At 36.8% G+C, this 15271-nt stretch overlaps 1 protein-coding gene across 6 annotated transcripts in view; it reads left to right on the forward strand.

The window, feature by feature from the left end:
• Nucleotides 1–15271, forward strand: part of LOC107876583 (1-phosphatidylinositol-3-phosphate 5-kinase FAB1B) — a 69206-nt gene that overhangs the window by 26670 nt on the left and 27265 nt on the right. For all 6 annotated transcript variants that reach the window (XM_047393565.1, XM_047393567.1, XM_047393568.1 and 3 more), the window contains 2 exons: nt 4999–5733; nt 6275–6428. In XM_047393565.1, the coding sequence (XP_047249521.1) occupies nt 4999–5733; nt 6275–6428 (889 nt within the window). The remainder of the gene's footprint in view (nt 1–4998; nt 5734–6274; nt 6429–15271) is intronic.

The raw sequence follows: 15271 nt of genomic DNA on the forward strand, positions 1-15271 counted from the left end.
TGATTTTGTAAATGCATCAGCTATTTGAAGATCACTGAACACGTGCGGATGAGTAATGACACCTTTATCTACAGCTTCTCATATATAATGACAGTCTACTTCGATGTGTTTGGTCCGCTCACGATAAATTGGATTAGTAGCAATCTTAATAGCACTTGTATTGTCAGCATGGAGAGGAGTAGGATTAGATTGAGGAAATCCAATCTCAGCAAGTAGTCCATGAAGCCATACAATCTCGGAGCAAGCAGTAGACATTGCTCGATATTTAGCCTCTGTTGAAGATTTTGACACGCGGTCTTGCTTCTTACTCTTCCAAGATATCAAAGACTCTCCAAGAAACATGTACCAACCAGTAACCGAACGACGACTGTCAGAACATCCCGCCCAATCAGAATCACTAAAAGCATTAAGACGAATAGACGAACCAATAGGAAAGAATAATCCACGATTAGATGTTCCTCGGAGGTATCGAATGATGCGACGGACAGCCACCAAATGAAGATGACGGGGAGCTTGCATGAACTGACTAACTTGTTGAACTACAAAAGAGATATCAGGCCTGGTAATAGTAAGGTAATTTAACCTCCCAACTAATTGCCGAAATATAATTGGATCAGGAAGAAGATCACCTTCCTCTCGGCGATACTTTACATTCAATTCTAATGGAGTATCCACAGTGGAGGAATCCTAAAGACCTGCCAAAGAAATCAAATCTTGGGTATATTTGTGTTGATTTAGAAACACACCTGATGAATCACGATGAACTTCCAAACCCAAGAAATATGTAAGAGTACCAAGATCTTTCATATGAAAAGAATCCTTAAGTTGCTTTGCAAGCTAGTGATTAGTGAAGAATCAGTTCCTGCAATAATAATGTCGTCGACATGTACCAAAAGAAGAACACAACCTGTGGATGTTTTCCGAAGAAACAAAGATGAGTCATAGTTGCTTTGCTCAAAAGAGAATTGTGGCAAAGTAGACCGAAATTTGTCAAACCAAGCTCTGGGAGCTTGTTTTAATCCATACAAAGATCGCTTCAACTTGCATACATCTGATGTAGGCAATGAGAACAAACCTGGTGGAGGTTTCATATAAATATCCTCTTTGAGATCACCATAAAGAAAAGTATTTTTGACATCCATTTGATGAAGAGTCCAGTTTTGTGAAGCAGCAGTGGCAACAATAGTTCTCACCGTCGTCATTTTTGCTACCGGTGCAAAAGTCTTTTCATAAAAAATTGATCTCGCTTGCTTTGCTCATGAACTTGCTGAATTACAGAGAGAGATTCGGAAGGTATTTTGGCATAAACAATATCCGTAAATTCAGCCCATAAGTTCTGTAATTCAGAATAATAATCCTGAGTAGAAAGACCTCCTTGAGAGTAATTAGCAATTTCATACTCTAAGTGAAAGCGCCGGGCACTATTATCTTGGTTGTAAACCTTTTGTATATAATCCCACATGGCCTTAGCTGTCTTGTAAGGCCTGAGATTAGAAACAATAAGAGGGTCAATTGACCCTAAAAGCCATGTCATCACCCGAGCATCTTTAATCTTCCATTTACCTAACTTTGTAGGATCAGTAGGAGCAGGATCGATTCCATCTATATGGCCTGATAGTTATTTTCCGGTGACAAATAACTGAAACTGAAACTCCCATGACGAAAAATTCTTTCCAGTGAAACACTGAATGATTCAAACTGATATGAACTTATAATTATAAAAACTAGAAACACTAACTCAAAAAGAACAACCAAAATGACCAAGATCAAAGTCCTAGGTGTTAATTGTCGAGGAACAATCAACAAAAACAGAAATTTTCAAAATAAATTTTGAAAGAAACCACAAATGAACTCTATGAAACAAGACAGCCAAGAGAAGGCTTTGATACCATGTCAATTTTCTGCTGAATGCCTCTCAATTTTAAGAGTCTTGTCATTAAATAGAAAATATTCAATGATTACATCCCTAAAGATCCGTCTTCCTATCCCTAAAGATCAGCTTTTCTATCCCTCTAAATCCGCTATTCTATCCCACCAAATCTGCTCTTACTAAAGTCACTATTATTCGCTTTAACTACTAAATCAAATCTATGTAATTACACTAATATACAACAATATATGATTACATTAATATACAATATTTACATCATGCTAACAGGGACTTGTCCCATCAACTCCACAGTTCAGACAAGTTTAGAGGCTTTTCGGACAGATGTATTAGTATTCAGTTTTCAGTATTGAGTATTTTTCGATATTTGAACCTTATGGCTAGTTTTCGCCAGTTTTCCGCATTTATTTCAGAATATTATACAGTGCTTAGGTACAGATATCAGAAAAGGGTTAGCTTGTGGTCCTACGGGATCATGAGCACCGTGTGGCGTTCCGGTTCCAGAAAATCGGGGTGTTACATGATAGCAGCACTGAAATACGTAACAAGACAATTTTGGAATGCAACCCAACAGAAAGGACACTAGTACCAGTGATCGCCAAATCTTACACCTCGAAAATCTGAAGGGAAGCAAAGAGGGCTTTAAAAATAGGACCCCTCCCTATAAGAGAGAGATCTTGCAACATGCTACAAAGTGTCGGAGCATCGTCTTTGGTCATACATATACCTGTAATGAAGAACGACATTAACTTCGAGCCTGAGCACAGACATACTCGATAATAGACGATACTTAAGAAACCATGCATATGGTCCATAAATCATGTCTCTAACATTTATAATCATAGTAGTTGCAAACTTCATGAGTTAAGCAAAACATTTGTAAAGTCTTTTGAATTCGACATTCGAGGTTAGCTTTGCTATCATCTGCATGACACCGGATTATTTTCTGTCCTAATGATAACATTTCAAAATGTATATCGAAAACTTGCATGAAGTTGAGTAAAATACATGCTTGCCGTTACAAACGTGTATTCACATTCTAAAAAAGAGCATTTTACAATCATTGGAACACGTATTTGAGGACGCCTGGCGGAAAGTAAATCCTTTAGTCTCAACAATTCAAACTACGTTCCAACACTTCCAATGAAATCTCATCGACGTCAACATAACCAGTTTTTATATTCATGTGTATTCAAACTCAACAAGACTCATTTAGGCTCGAACATTGGCTTTAAGGCTCCCAAACATCCATCTCCTCATAAAAAGTGCTAGCCCGGTGCACTAAGCTCCCGCTATGCGCGGGGTACGGGAAGGGGAGGGGTTAGACCAGGAGAGTCTTTTGTACGCAGCCTTACCTGCATTTTTGCAAGAGGCTGTTTCACAGCTCGAAACCGTGACCTCCAAGTCACATGGCAACAACTTTACTAGTTACGCCAACATGCATCCCCTCATAAATATCGTAATCCAACTCCGTGAGTTCCATCTTGGCACTAAATGGGTTATTAATGTCACTCAAGTTACTAAAATGTTCATTTACTAATCCCTTAAGTCATATTCGTCTACTTCCCAACTATCTAACCATGTTTAGCAACACTTTTAGGTGTCAACTAATACTCCGATCCAATCATGATTTGTACTCACATTCATCTACAACATACTCATTTATGTACAAGTTAAAATTGGGCGGTGGAATTACCTCTTGAAGAGGGATATTGAAAATCTCGACTTGAAGAATTCTTGGGGTGATTGAGATTTCTTGACAAATCAAATGTTTGTGGATGTTAAGCTAGCATTTATCAAGTATACTTGACTCAAAACTTCCTAAATTCTCACCTTAGATTGTGGAATATGCTCTTTGGCGAGAAATCACCCAAAGACCACAAGCCCAACTCATTTCCTCTTCTTCTACTCTTTCGAACATTGGTCTATTTAAAGCCACGGATGGCTCGCAACGTGAGCTCGCTTGCTGGAACCTAGCTTCTGGCGGAACGTGTAGGGGCGGTGCGTGCTGGGTCGACTGTTGGAAAATCTTATTGGGGTTTGGTCGCCGTTCGATGACGAATTATGTGGTGGTGTTGGTTTTCGCGCCGTTCGATGATGAATTATGTGGTGGTGTTGGTTTTCGCACAACACTGAAGGAAAAAGAAGACGGCGCAAACAACCGGTACAGTCACCAGAAATTGATGCACAATCACTCTATTTTCTTGTCCCAGATGTTTCTCGCTAATGCTCTGATACTAGGTGAGAAATGAAGGAGAAATCTGTCATTGAACATCTCGCTAATGCTCTGATACTAGGTGAGAAATGAAGGAGAAATCTGTCATTGAATTGTGTTTTTTTACATTATTAAACTGAGTCCTATTTAAAGACACTACGTTACGATCCTTTTTCAGGTAGGATACCATATACAACTTCTATTCCTTTTCCTATTTTGGCAATAATTAAGCTAGGAAATCCGTATGATCGATCAACAGTAATGTACCCAGGCCATGTACGATAGCTTGTCCATTCTGTTTGTTTAATAATAACGACCCATGTTTGCGCTCATACCAGCTTTTCTTGGGACTATGCAAGTTCATTTACCTTGTATTGCAGTCGAGTAAAAATCTTTTTGGAACAAAAATAAGTTAATTTATTTGTAATCTCTAGGTCTCGAGTGTGTTTGCTAAAAATAATTATTCGGTTATTCCCAATTTAGATCTTGTCATTAGCGGGTTATAGAAACTCAAGTTTACTGTTAGCTCCAATACTGGAATACTGAGGTATACAAACCCACCTCATCCTATCCAAGTACAAAGGACCCACAACTGACGCCATATTTGGATCCTGACCAAGTTTTTGTTGTTCATTAACTTCTGTGGCTCTGCCAAGTAGAAAGTTTAAGGATTTTGGAGAGAGGAGAACTCTACTTTTTGTGCTGCACCCTTTGAGTTGTAGGTTGGATTATTTGCATGGGCCAAGCATGTATAGTATTGTCATGAAAGATAGATGCGATGAAATACTTGTATCAAACCTTTACTTTACTTGCTTTCATGTATTATTATTAGGCTAATATGTTTTTTTCCCGTGTATGTTTCAATTAGCTATCTTACTTAGGATTGGTATGGCAGGAGTGATGATGAGGATGATGATTATGGTGTTTGTGGATCACATTCTGAGCCAAGACACTTTAATCCAACAGATGTCTTTTATGGTGCTTTCAACTACAAGGAGATGAATAATATTTGTGAACCAAACAATGATCAACCTGCTGAGATTGAATCAAGTAGTGTAAATTCCTCATCATTGACAGAGAACAGTGAATGGAAGAACTCAGAAGGGATGAAAGAACTTGCAAAAGAAACAGCTACTTGTGTCGATGGTGTTGAGCGTGAAGGGCCTCCTTCTCATGATGTGAATGATACAGATAATGCACCTGTTGATTTTGAGAATAGTTATTTACTCTGGTTGCCACCAGATCCAGAAACAGAAGAGGATGATAGAGAATCTCTTTTATTTGACGAGGATGATGATGGTAGTGAAGAAGCACCAGGGGAATGGGGTTACATGTACTCATCATGCAACTTAGCTAGTGGAGAGTACCATAATAGGTCAACCGAGGAACATAGAAAGGCCATGAAAAATGTCGTTGATGGACATTTTAAATTTTTGATTGTGCAGCTTTTGCAAGCTGAACATATTCCTCCAGCTGAGGAGGATAATAAAGAGAGTTGGTCGGAGATAGTCACATCGTTATCCTGGGAAGCTGCTACACTCCTAAAGCCTGACATGAGTCAGAATGGAGGAATGGATCCTTGTGGATATGTGAAGATTAAATGCATTGCCAGTGGACATCCTAGAGAAAGGTTTTCTACATCCCGACCATGTGGCTTTCTGTCGTACCTAAATCAAACTCTCATATATTTTCTATTCATCCTCTCCATAAAAGAATTACAAAGAAAACCTAGCTTTCAACACCTCATATGCAAATAAACTTTCTTTTTGTGTAACGTTGCAGCTTAATTCATTGTTCTCCCTGCATTCAAACTTGATACTTGTTTATTCTAGTTATGGACTTCCAATTTGTCTTTGATTAGACTCCTATTCCGTGCTGCAACTGCTTTTCAGTATCAACCAAATAATTGCAGGCTTTGTGATGCAGGAATCAAAATTTCAAGTTGCTTATTTTTATGGTTGCATAGGTTTTAAGTTAGGTGTTTGAATTGGTGCCAAATGTTAATTTTTCCATCACGATTTGACAATCCTGTTGAATGATTCCTTCTCTTAGTTGCTGCCATTGCTGTGCTTCATTTTTCCATTAAATTATTGGGTCATACTATACTATGCAAGTATTGTTAAGTTTATTTTCCTTCTCCTGATAAAGTTCTCCTTTATGCTATTTACTAGTACGGTGGTTAAAGGCATTGTTTGTAAGAAAAATGTGGCGCACCGGCGAATGACCTCAAAAATAGAAAGGCCTAGACTCCTAATCCTTGGAGGAGCACTGGAATATCAAAGGGTGGCTAACCATTTGTCAAGTTTTGACACTTTATTGCAGCAGGTTTTCACTCAATCCAATTCTTTGTTGATACTTTTAGTTGCTTGATAGGATGAGAAAATGCAATTCTGGCCCGCAGACTGCAGGATCTCTGGGACTTTGAACATGTGGTTGTTTCTTCCCATTTGTCCAAGGAGTAGGTAACCTATTGTTGGTGGGAGGTGATGGATATTCGGTGATATTAGTCGAGGTGCGCGCAAGATGGCCGGACACCACGGTTATCAAAAAAAGAGAAGAAAAGATATGCCTCTGTATCACTCTTTGTCCTTCACCAAACATTTCTTAAGTTCGTGTAGAGATGAAGCATTTGTGCTAAATACACCATCTTTTTCGTTCTTTTTCCTTTTGCATCAACTCACACTCATATCTACTTAATACTAGACACAAGAGCCCCTGCTTGCACGGGCCCAACATATGCTACCTTTTTTGTGATACAAATGAATTTTGAGAGTCAATTAAATTTTTTTTTATGGTCCGTAAATTTTTTTAAATTATTGATTATAATGATATTTAATACCTTTTTATTTAATTATAAATTTTAGATAATATATGTTACTCTTGTCGTTTAATTTATGTGACACTGAGAGTCAACCAAATTTTTTATATAATTTTAAGAGTTTTGTATGATTTTTAAATATTTAAAGTTGTTAATTATTGTGATTTATAATATTTCTGCATAACTTTCAGATAATATATGATACTCACTCTGTTTCAATTTAGGTTACACTGATAGAATTTTACATAACTATATAAATTTTTTTATATATAGTTCTTACATATTTTTCGTTAATTATTGAGATTTATAGTACTTGCTAATAATTAATTTTCGAATAATATATGTTACTCCTTCTGTCTTATGTAACTGTGGTAGTATTTGGAGAATGAATTAAAATTTTTATAAGCCATTAAATATTTTAAACCGTTAATTATTGTAATTTAAATAATTTTGTATAATTTTTAAATAAATATCAAATTAAAAAATAAGACAAACAAATTAAAATGGAGGAAATAAGATATTATAAAGAAGAGACCGCAGAAGTTGGCAGGACGACCTCCACCTTCTTCCATCTCTCTTCTATGTAAGAGAATGTGAATTATAGTACTTGCTACTAATTAATTTTCGAATAATATATGTTACTCCTTCTGTCTTATGTAAATGTGATAGTATTTGAAGAATGAATTAAAATTTTTAAAAGCTGTTAAATATTTTAAGCCGTTAATTATGTAATTTAAAATAATTTTTTGTAATTTTTAAATACATATCAAATTAAAAAAATAAGACAAATAAATTAAAACGGAAGAAATAAGAAATTATAAAGAAGAGACGGCGGAAGCTAGCACTACGACCCCCACTTGCTTCCGCCACTCTTCTATATGAGAGAAAAATTGTAGACGCCTTTTCCTCATAGAGAATCGTTGAATTGGCTTTAGATCATATACATATCATGATAACAAAATTACAAAACTAACAACTAAAATACAGGGATAAGATAATGGCTGAACCATGATACAAAATAGTTTCCTTTAAGATTCTGAACTGAACTATTTAAAAGAAGCTGGGGAAAGATAATATGAACACTATCATTGCTATTGCTGTGGAGAGCTTCTTGAGTTTCTAGGATCCATTTCCTATACATTTATTTGCTGGGAAGTTCTGAGATGTTGGTAGTCTCTTATTTTTTTTGTTGGGCTAGAAGGAGAAACAGTTGGTTGAGCGGGAGAAAGAGTGGAAAGGTAAGAGTTACTCCTCTTGCTCGATTAGCTAATGAACTAGAGGTAAATGAAAAAGTGGAGGGTTGTACTTCATTCTTCATGTTCTTTTTACTCCTTCCAAAATTGGACAGAAAGGAAGAAGAAAATATATACTAGTTCTTTTTCAGCTAGTACTGAACAAGTAAGGGAAGTAAATCAAACACCACTCCCCCCCACCCCCCCCAAAAAAAACACCCTATCCCCATATTCTAGTCAAACATAGTGTAAGACCTAAAATTTGAATTTTGTTGGCCAATACGTGTTGTCAATCAGCTTAATCTATCTATCTTTGACGAGATGTTGCAACTGTACCTCCCATGACATAAAAAAACATGATCTGCACTTATGATGATGGAAGCTCTTGGATTTGGGTTTTTGGGAGGGGGAGGGGCGCACAGTGGAAGGGAAAGTTGGGGAATGAGGAAGACATGTAAATTAGAGGATGTAGGTCACAGGGGAAAGCTGGTCAGTGAGTCTGTGATAGTGAAGCAAATGAGATAAACTCAAGGAGGAGGTCTCTTCTATGTGCAAGTGTTTATGTATTGTACTTCATGTTTTTCTTTATCTTTCTGTTATTAAAAGTTTCTTTTATTCTGTTATCAGTTATTCTGGTTTTGTCTGTCCTCCATCAAAATAGTAAACTGGTTCTTCTGATGACTTCTACGATTTACTTTCTAAGTATTCACTAGATAATACAATACAGACTGTAGGGAGAATATATTTTTCCAAGGGATTAAGATGAAATGATAGTTGGGGGCTACAGTGCCCTTTACTCTTATTGGAGGTATGTGTTTGTTTTTACAAAGATGTTGCAGCAAAAAAAAATGCAAGAATAATTAAAAAATACTTCTCAATAATTTTACTAAGCATAGAGGACTTTAAATAGACAACGTGAAAACATAATCTGCAGAAAATTTGCGCAACAAAAATTCAAAAAATTAAAATATCTCGACAAACTAAACAAATCTAGTAGAAATTTAAAATTCTAAAAAATTAGATTCACCCTAAAACTAAGCAACTTATTCTGCTAAAAGATGCAGCAGTAACTGAAGCAAATTTCAACACTTCTCCTTTGCTTCAATTGTTGCAATCTAAAAAGATTTGCCCCTCCTCAATGTTTGCTTTGGCGGAACTTCCACACTTTTGTAACATACACTTTTCTCTTTTGGTTTTCTGCATAAAAAATAACTTCAAGAACTTTGATCTCAACGTGGTAACAAATGTTGATTTTCCCCTGGATCTTGGATGGGTAACGAAGAATTTTTCCAGAGGAATAATCAATGCATGCCAAAGTTATGTAATACATAGCACCAGCAGTAGGTTCAAAATTTAAAATTTAAAATGTTCAACAATTTCAATCTTGTATTCTCTAATTTCTTGTGAGAAATATAAGAGAAAAATATCATTGAATTGTTGTAACTATATGATTACATTGAGGCCCTATTTATAAACATTACATTCTAATCCTTTTCCTAATAGGACACTACATTACAATCCCTTCCCAAATAGGATTCTATATGCTATTCCTATTCCTACTCATATTCTAACACTCCCCCTCAAGCTGGTGCATAGAAGACATATGTACCAAGCTTGTTATGGATGTAACTAATACGAGGAACGGTGAGGGACTTGGTGAAGATATCTGCAAGAAAACTGATAAGGACTGCTTTGGACGTTAGGAGACCTCAATTGATACGGAATAAATTGAAAAAATTATTCGAAAAGTAGTAAACATCTCTGGAAAGTCGATGTGTCGTTGAAAAATTGTCGGAAACTGGTTAAAATAAATGGGTCATCTCGAAATCAAGAGATAGTAGATCTTGAATAAGATAGTCACCGAAGAACTGGTTGGAACATACTCACACGTCGGATTATTAGATTTGATGGCTGAAAAGTGGTCACCATTTTAGAAAATTATATGGGTAGGGTCGGAATGGCAATACGACCCTACTAAAAAAGAGAATTTATATGGGTAGGGGTGGAATGACGGCACAATTTTACTGAAAAAGAGAACTTATATGGATAGGGTCGGAATGATGGCATGACCTTACACAAATCAGATCTGAGAAGTCACCTTAAAGACGCATGGAACTACATATATCAGATCTAAGGAGTCACCGGAAAGATGCACGGTGCTATGCAACTCAGATATGAGAAAGTAGTCTGAAAAGATGCCCGATACTACGCAAATTAAATATGATTAGTCCGGAGAGATGCATGGTGCTACGCAAATCTGATATGAGAAAGTAGGGGAAAGAAGTGCGGTGGCCTAACTTTTGCTAACATGATCTTAGCCAGACGGGCGGCATATATCGGCTATAGCCGCCCGCCAGCATCAGAAGCTCTTTGATTCTCTACCAAGATCGTAGAGGCGTTGATACCATGTGAGAAATATAAGAGAAAAATATCATTGAATTGTTGTAACTATATGATTACATTGAGGCCCTATTTATAGACATTACATTCCAATCCTTTTCCTAATAGGACACTACATTACAATCCCTTCCTAAATAGGATTCTATATGCTATTCCTGTTCCTACTCATATTCTAACATTTCTCATTGTGTTTATCTGTTGCAAAGATCACAACTTTCTTTGATTTTTTAAAAGGTTGAAAATAAGATTTCATCTTTACTGACCAAATCTGATAATTTCATGCGTGAAAATTTGTGGGGCATTCAAAGAGATATTGTTGCTTGCCATGTTTGAAAAATAGGTTGAAAATTGGTACTGGTTAAAAATGGATTTGAAAATGGTTCTTTAGATGAACTCACAGATCCCATAAGACTAATGCGGCTCTGTTACTGTTGGTTTTTCAAAAGATGGCACAACAAAAAAGATCGAAAGAATAATTAAAAATTTCTCTAAATAATTTTACTAAGGATGTAGGGCTTTAAATAGCAAACTTGTAAACATAATTTGCAAAAAATCGGCATAACAAAAATTCAGAAAAACTAAAATATCTCAACTAAAAATATCTAATGAAAATTTAAAATTCAGAACAAGTATATACATCTTCAAGCTAAGGAACTTATTATGCTAAAATACACTCCAGTAACCGAAGCAAATTTCAACAGTATGTCTTTAGTTTCTCGTTTTTGAACCATTCAAATTAGCTAGAATGGTCTAGTTTCTTGTTAGCTTGGTGTTGACATCTGAGAGTAGTTTCTGTGGGGTTCAAGGTGTATGTGAATGGAAAATAGAGGAAAAATGATGGGGAGAAGGGAGACACTAATTTAGAAAGTGTACTCCCAAATTAGAAAGTTCACTTATTTCTCCCACATTGGTGGGAGAAGAGAACTTGAAAGTGTTTATAATGAGAAACACTAACTCCACATGGATAGTGAGGCAAGAACTAGGTGATGCCTCGCGCCGCCGTTGTCGTCGCTCGCTCTGCTCTGGCTTCGGATTTGGATTTGGATTTGGATTTGACAAATGATCGATCGATGAGATCTAATTTTTTAGACAAAGTTTATTTGGAACTTGTTTACAAGTGAAATGTTAATCCAAAATCTGATGGAATTAATTTTCTCCAAATGCGGGCGCATTTCAGGCGCAATTCCAACGCATACGCAGCACACATCACGAAGGGATGCGACCCCTCGAGAAAAGGCACTTTCGCGCCGTATGGTGACATGCGACTGCAGATGCAGTGCACGTCGAGACCTGCTGACGCAGTTCAAATGTAGATGCGCACTGGAATGTGCAGAACGTCATCTGCGGCCGCAGTCCAGGCGCATCTCCAGCGCAGGGAAGTGATTGTTGCAAAAAAGGTGAATTTCAGCTGAACCAATGCAAAGGATACACTTAAGGCTATAAATACCTGATATTTTCTTTAGGTATTGTAATCAATTTTGACAGCAAAAACTCTCTTGTTATTAATAAAAACTCTGTGTGATCATTAAGCTGTTGAGTGAGTTCGTTGAATCTAACAATTTAAGGTACTGCTATTGTTCGGATTGAAGGCCATTTTATCCTGGGAGGAAGATTCCATAACCTCGGATACAGTGAAGGGAATTATTCCTTAAGGACACTCCATGAAGTCGGGGGACTTGGCCTTACAAATTCTGTTTCATCTTATTTCTGAAAATAAACATGCTTCTTGGGTAGATTATCAGTAATCTTGTGTTGAAGGTGTTAAAGAACTTTATAGGTGTTCTTATTTATACAGGAACTTGTGTTGAAGTTGGTGTTGCATTTGTACAGATTCTTGTACCCGAAACACCATAAAGTAACAATCTTAAGGAATAAACCTCAGAATCTGTATTGCTTGTTTTTGGAGATTAAAGCTTTAAGCTTTCTACTCCGTTTGAACTTAACTAGTGATTAGAAGACAGAAAATCTTCATCACAAGTTAAAGATCACTTGGTTGACGATTGGAAGTCATAAAAACTTCATCGTTAACTAGAAACAAGAAGTGTTTAAAGTTGTTTCAACTTTTTACTAAGTATTTCAATATACTAAAGGTACTGTCTTGTGGTGACAGGAAAAATGACTAACGAAAGTCAAATGCAAGATGCGGCTACGACTGTGGGGGCAACTAGTATTGCCTCAACAAGTTGAGCAAATGCTCCGCAACCTATGGCACCTGCGGAGAAGCCCGAAAAATTTGCGGGCATTGACTTTAAGAGATGGCAGCAGAAGATGTTCTTCTACCTCACAACACTATGTCTTCAAAGGTTCACTAGTGAGGATGCTCCTGAGGTGCCCGAGGGAACCTCGGACAAAGAGCGTTTCATAACTGTAGAGGCTTGGTAACACTCAGATTTCCTTCGCAGGAATTATATCTTGAGTGGTCCCCAAGACGACCTCTATAATGTTTACAGTGGAACTAAGACATCGAAGGAATTGTGGGGGCACTAGAACGAAAATACAAGAAAGAGGATGCGGGAATTAAGAAATTCTTTGTTGTAAGGTTCTTGGACTTTAAAATGATAGATAGCAAATCGGTTGTCTCTCAAGTGCAGGAATTGCGAGTAATCATCCACGATCTCCTAGTGGAAGGTATATCTTTGAAAAATACCTTAGTTGAACAAATTGAAAATGTTCTTAGTACTCACATAAACTGTTTTGTAGGTTTGATTATGAATGATGCATTTCAAGTAGCAGCGATAATTGAGAAGCTACTAACTATGTGGAAAGACTTCAAAAACTACTTGAAGCATAAACGCAAGGAGATGACTGTCGAAGATCTTATTGTCCGACTACGTATTGAAGAGGATAATAAAGCTGCCGAGAGAAGGTCAAAAGGGAATTCTACAATTAGTAGAGCACATATTGTAGAAGATGACCAAAACAATTCTAAGAAAAGGAAGAAAGTTGAACATGGAAGCAATCAATCCAAGAAGAAATTCAAGGAAAAGTGCTTCAACTGTGGCAAGATTGGCCATAAGTCCACGGATTGCCGTGCCCCTAAGAAAGGCAAGAAAAAAGACCAAGCAAATATGATTGAGTCCAACAAAGAATGTGATGATCTGTGTGCTATGCTTTCAAAATGCAACTTGGTGGGGAATCCTCGCGAATGGTGGATGGATTCTGGTGCCACCCGCCATGTTTGTGCCAACAAAGAGTTGCTTTCGTCATTCGCTACGGCTCAAGTAGAAGAAACGATCTACATGGCTAACTTCGCTACTATTAAAGTAGAAGGAACTGGAAAAATATGCTTGAAGATGACTTCCGGCAAAGTATTGACACTTAACAATGTCTTGTATGTTCCAGAGTTAAGGAAGAACTTGATTTCAGTTTCACTTCTAAACAAGAACGGGTTCAAATGTGTTTTTGTTTCCGAAAAAATTGTACTTAGTAAAGGCGAAGTGTATGTAGGAAAAGGCTACCTCAATGAGAGCCTATTCAAAATGAATGTAATGAATGTTGAAATTAATAAAAGTTTAATTTCTCCTTGCTTGAGTCTTATAATTTGTGGCATGAACATTTAGGCCATGTTAATTACAAAACATTACGAAAACTGATTAACTTAGAAGTTTTGCCAAACTTTGAGTGCAATAAAACAAAGCGTCAAACGTGTGTGGAATCAAAGTATGCAAAACATCCTTATAAGTCCGTTGAAAGAAATTCCAATCCCTTAGACTTAATACACACTGACATTTGTGATATGAAGTCAACACTATCACGTGTAGGGAAAAAGTATTTCATAATTTTTATTGACGATTGCACTGGATACTATTACATCTACTTGCTAAACAGTAAGGATGTAGCAATAGATGCGTTTAGGCAATACAAAACTGAAGTTGAAAATCAGTTAGAGAAAAAGATCAAAATGATAAGAAGTGATAGGGGCGGAGAATATGAATCTCCCTTTGCGCAAATATGTGTAGAGAATGGAATTGTCTATCAAACTACTGCCCTGTATTCACCTCAATCTAACGAAATTGCGGAAAGGAAAAATCGAACGTTGAAGGAAATAATGAATGCTTTATAAGTTTCGGTTTATCGCAAAACTTGTGGGGGGAGGCTATCCTTATAGCCAATCGTATACTCAACAGAGTTTCCCATAGTAAGACACAATCAATTCTTTATGAAAAGGAAACCCAACTTGAAATATTTCAAAGTATGGGGGTGTCTAGCGAAAGTTCAAGTTCCTATGCCTAAAAGGGTTAAGACGGTGGACTGTATGTTCATAGGATATGCTAAAAGTAGTAAAGCATGTCGGTTTTTGGTTCATAAATCCGAACATCCGGCTATAAATGAAAATACGGTAATTAAATGAGATAATGTTGAATTTTTTGAAAACATTTACCCGTATAAAGATAGACATGAACAGTCTAGTGGAGGATCTAAACGACCTCGAAATGAACCAAGTGAGAATGTACATAATGAAGAGAATCCAAGACATAGGACACGTCAAAGAATCAACTTCGTTTGGATCAGATTTTGTAACATTTCTCTTAGAAAATGAGCCTCAAACGTTTAAAGAAGCGATGTCGTTATTAGACTCATCTTTTTGGAAAGAGGCAGTTAATAGTGAGATCGATTCAATCTTAAGGAACCATACGTGGGAATTGGTTGATCTTCCTCCAGGAAATAAACCTTTAGGTTCTAAATGGATCTTCAAAAGAAAAATGAAGACGGATGGT

Source organism: Capsicum annuum, chromosome 7 (assembly GCF_002878395.1).
Source record: "Capsicum annuum cultivar UCD-10X-F1 chromosome 7, UCD10Xv1.1, whole genome shotgun sequence".
Classification (NCBI taxonomy): Eukaryota; Viridiplantae; Streptophyta; class Magnoliopsida; order Solanales; family Solanaceae; genus Capsicum; species Capsicum annuum.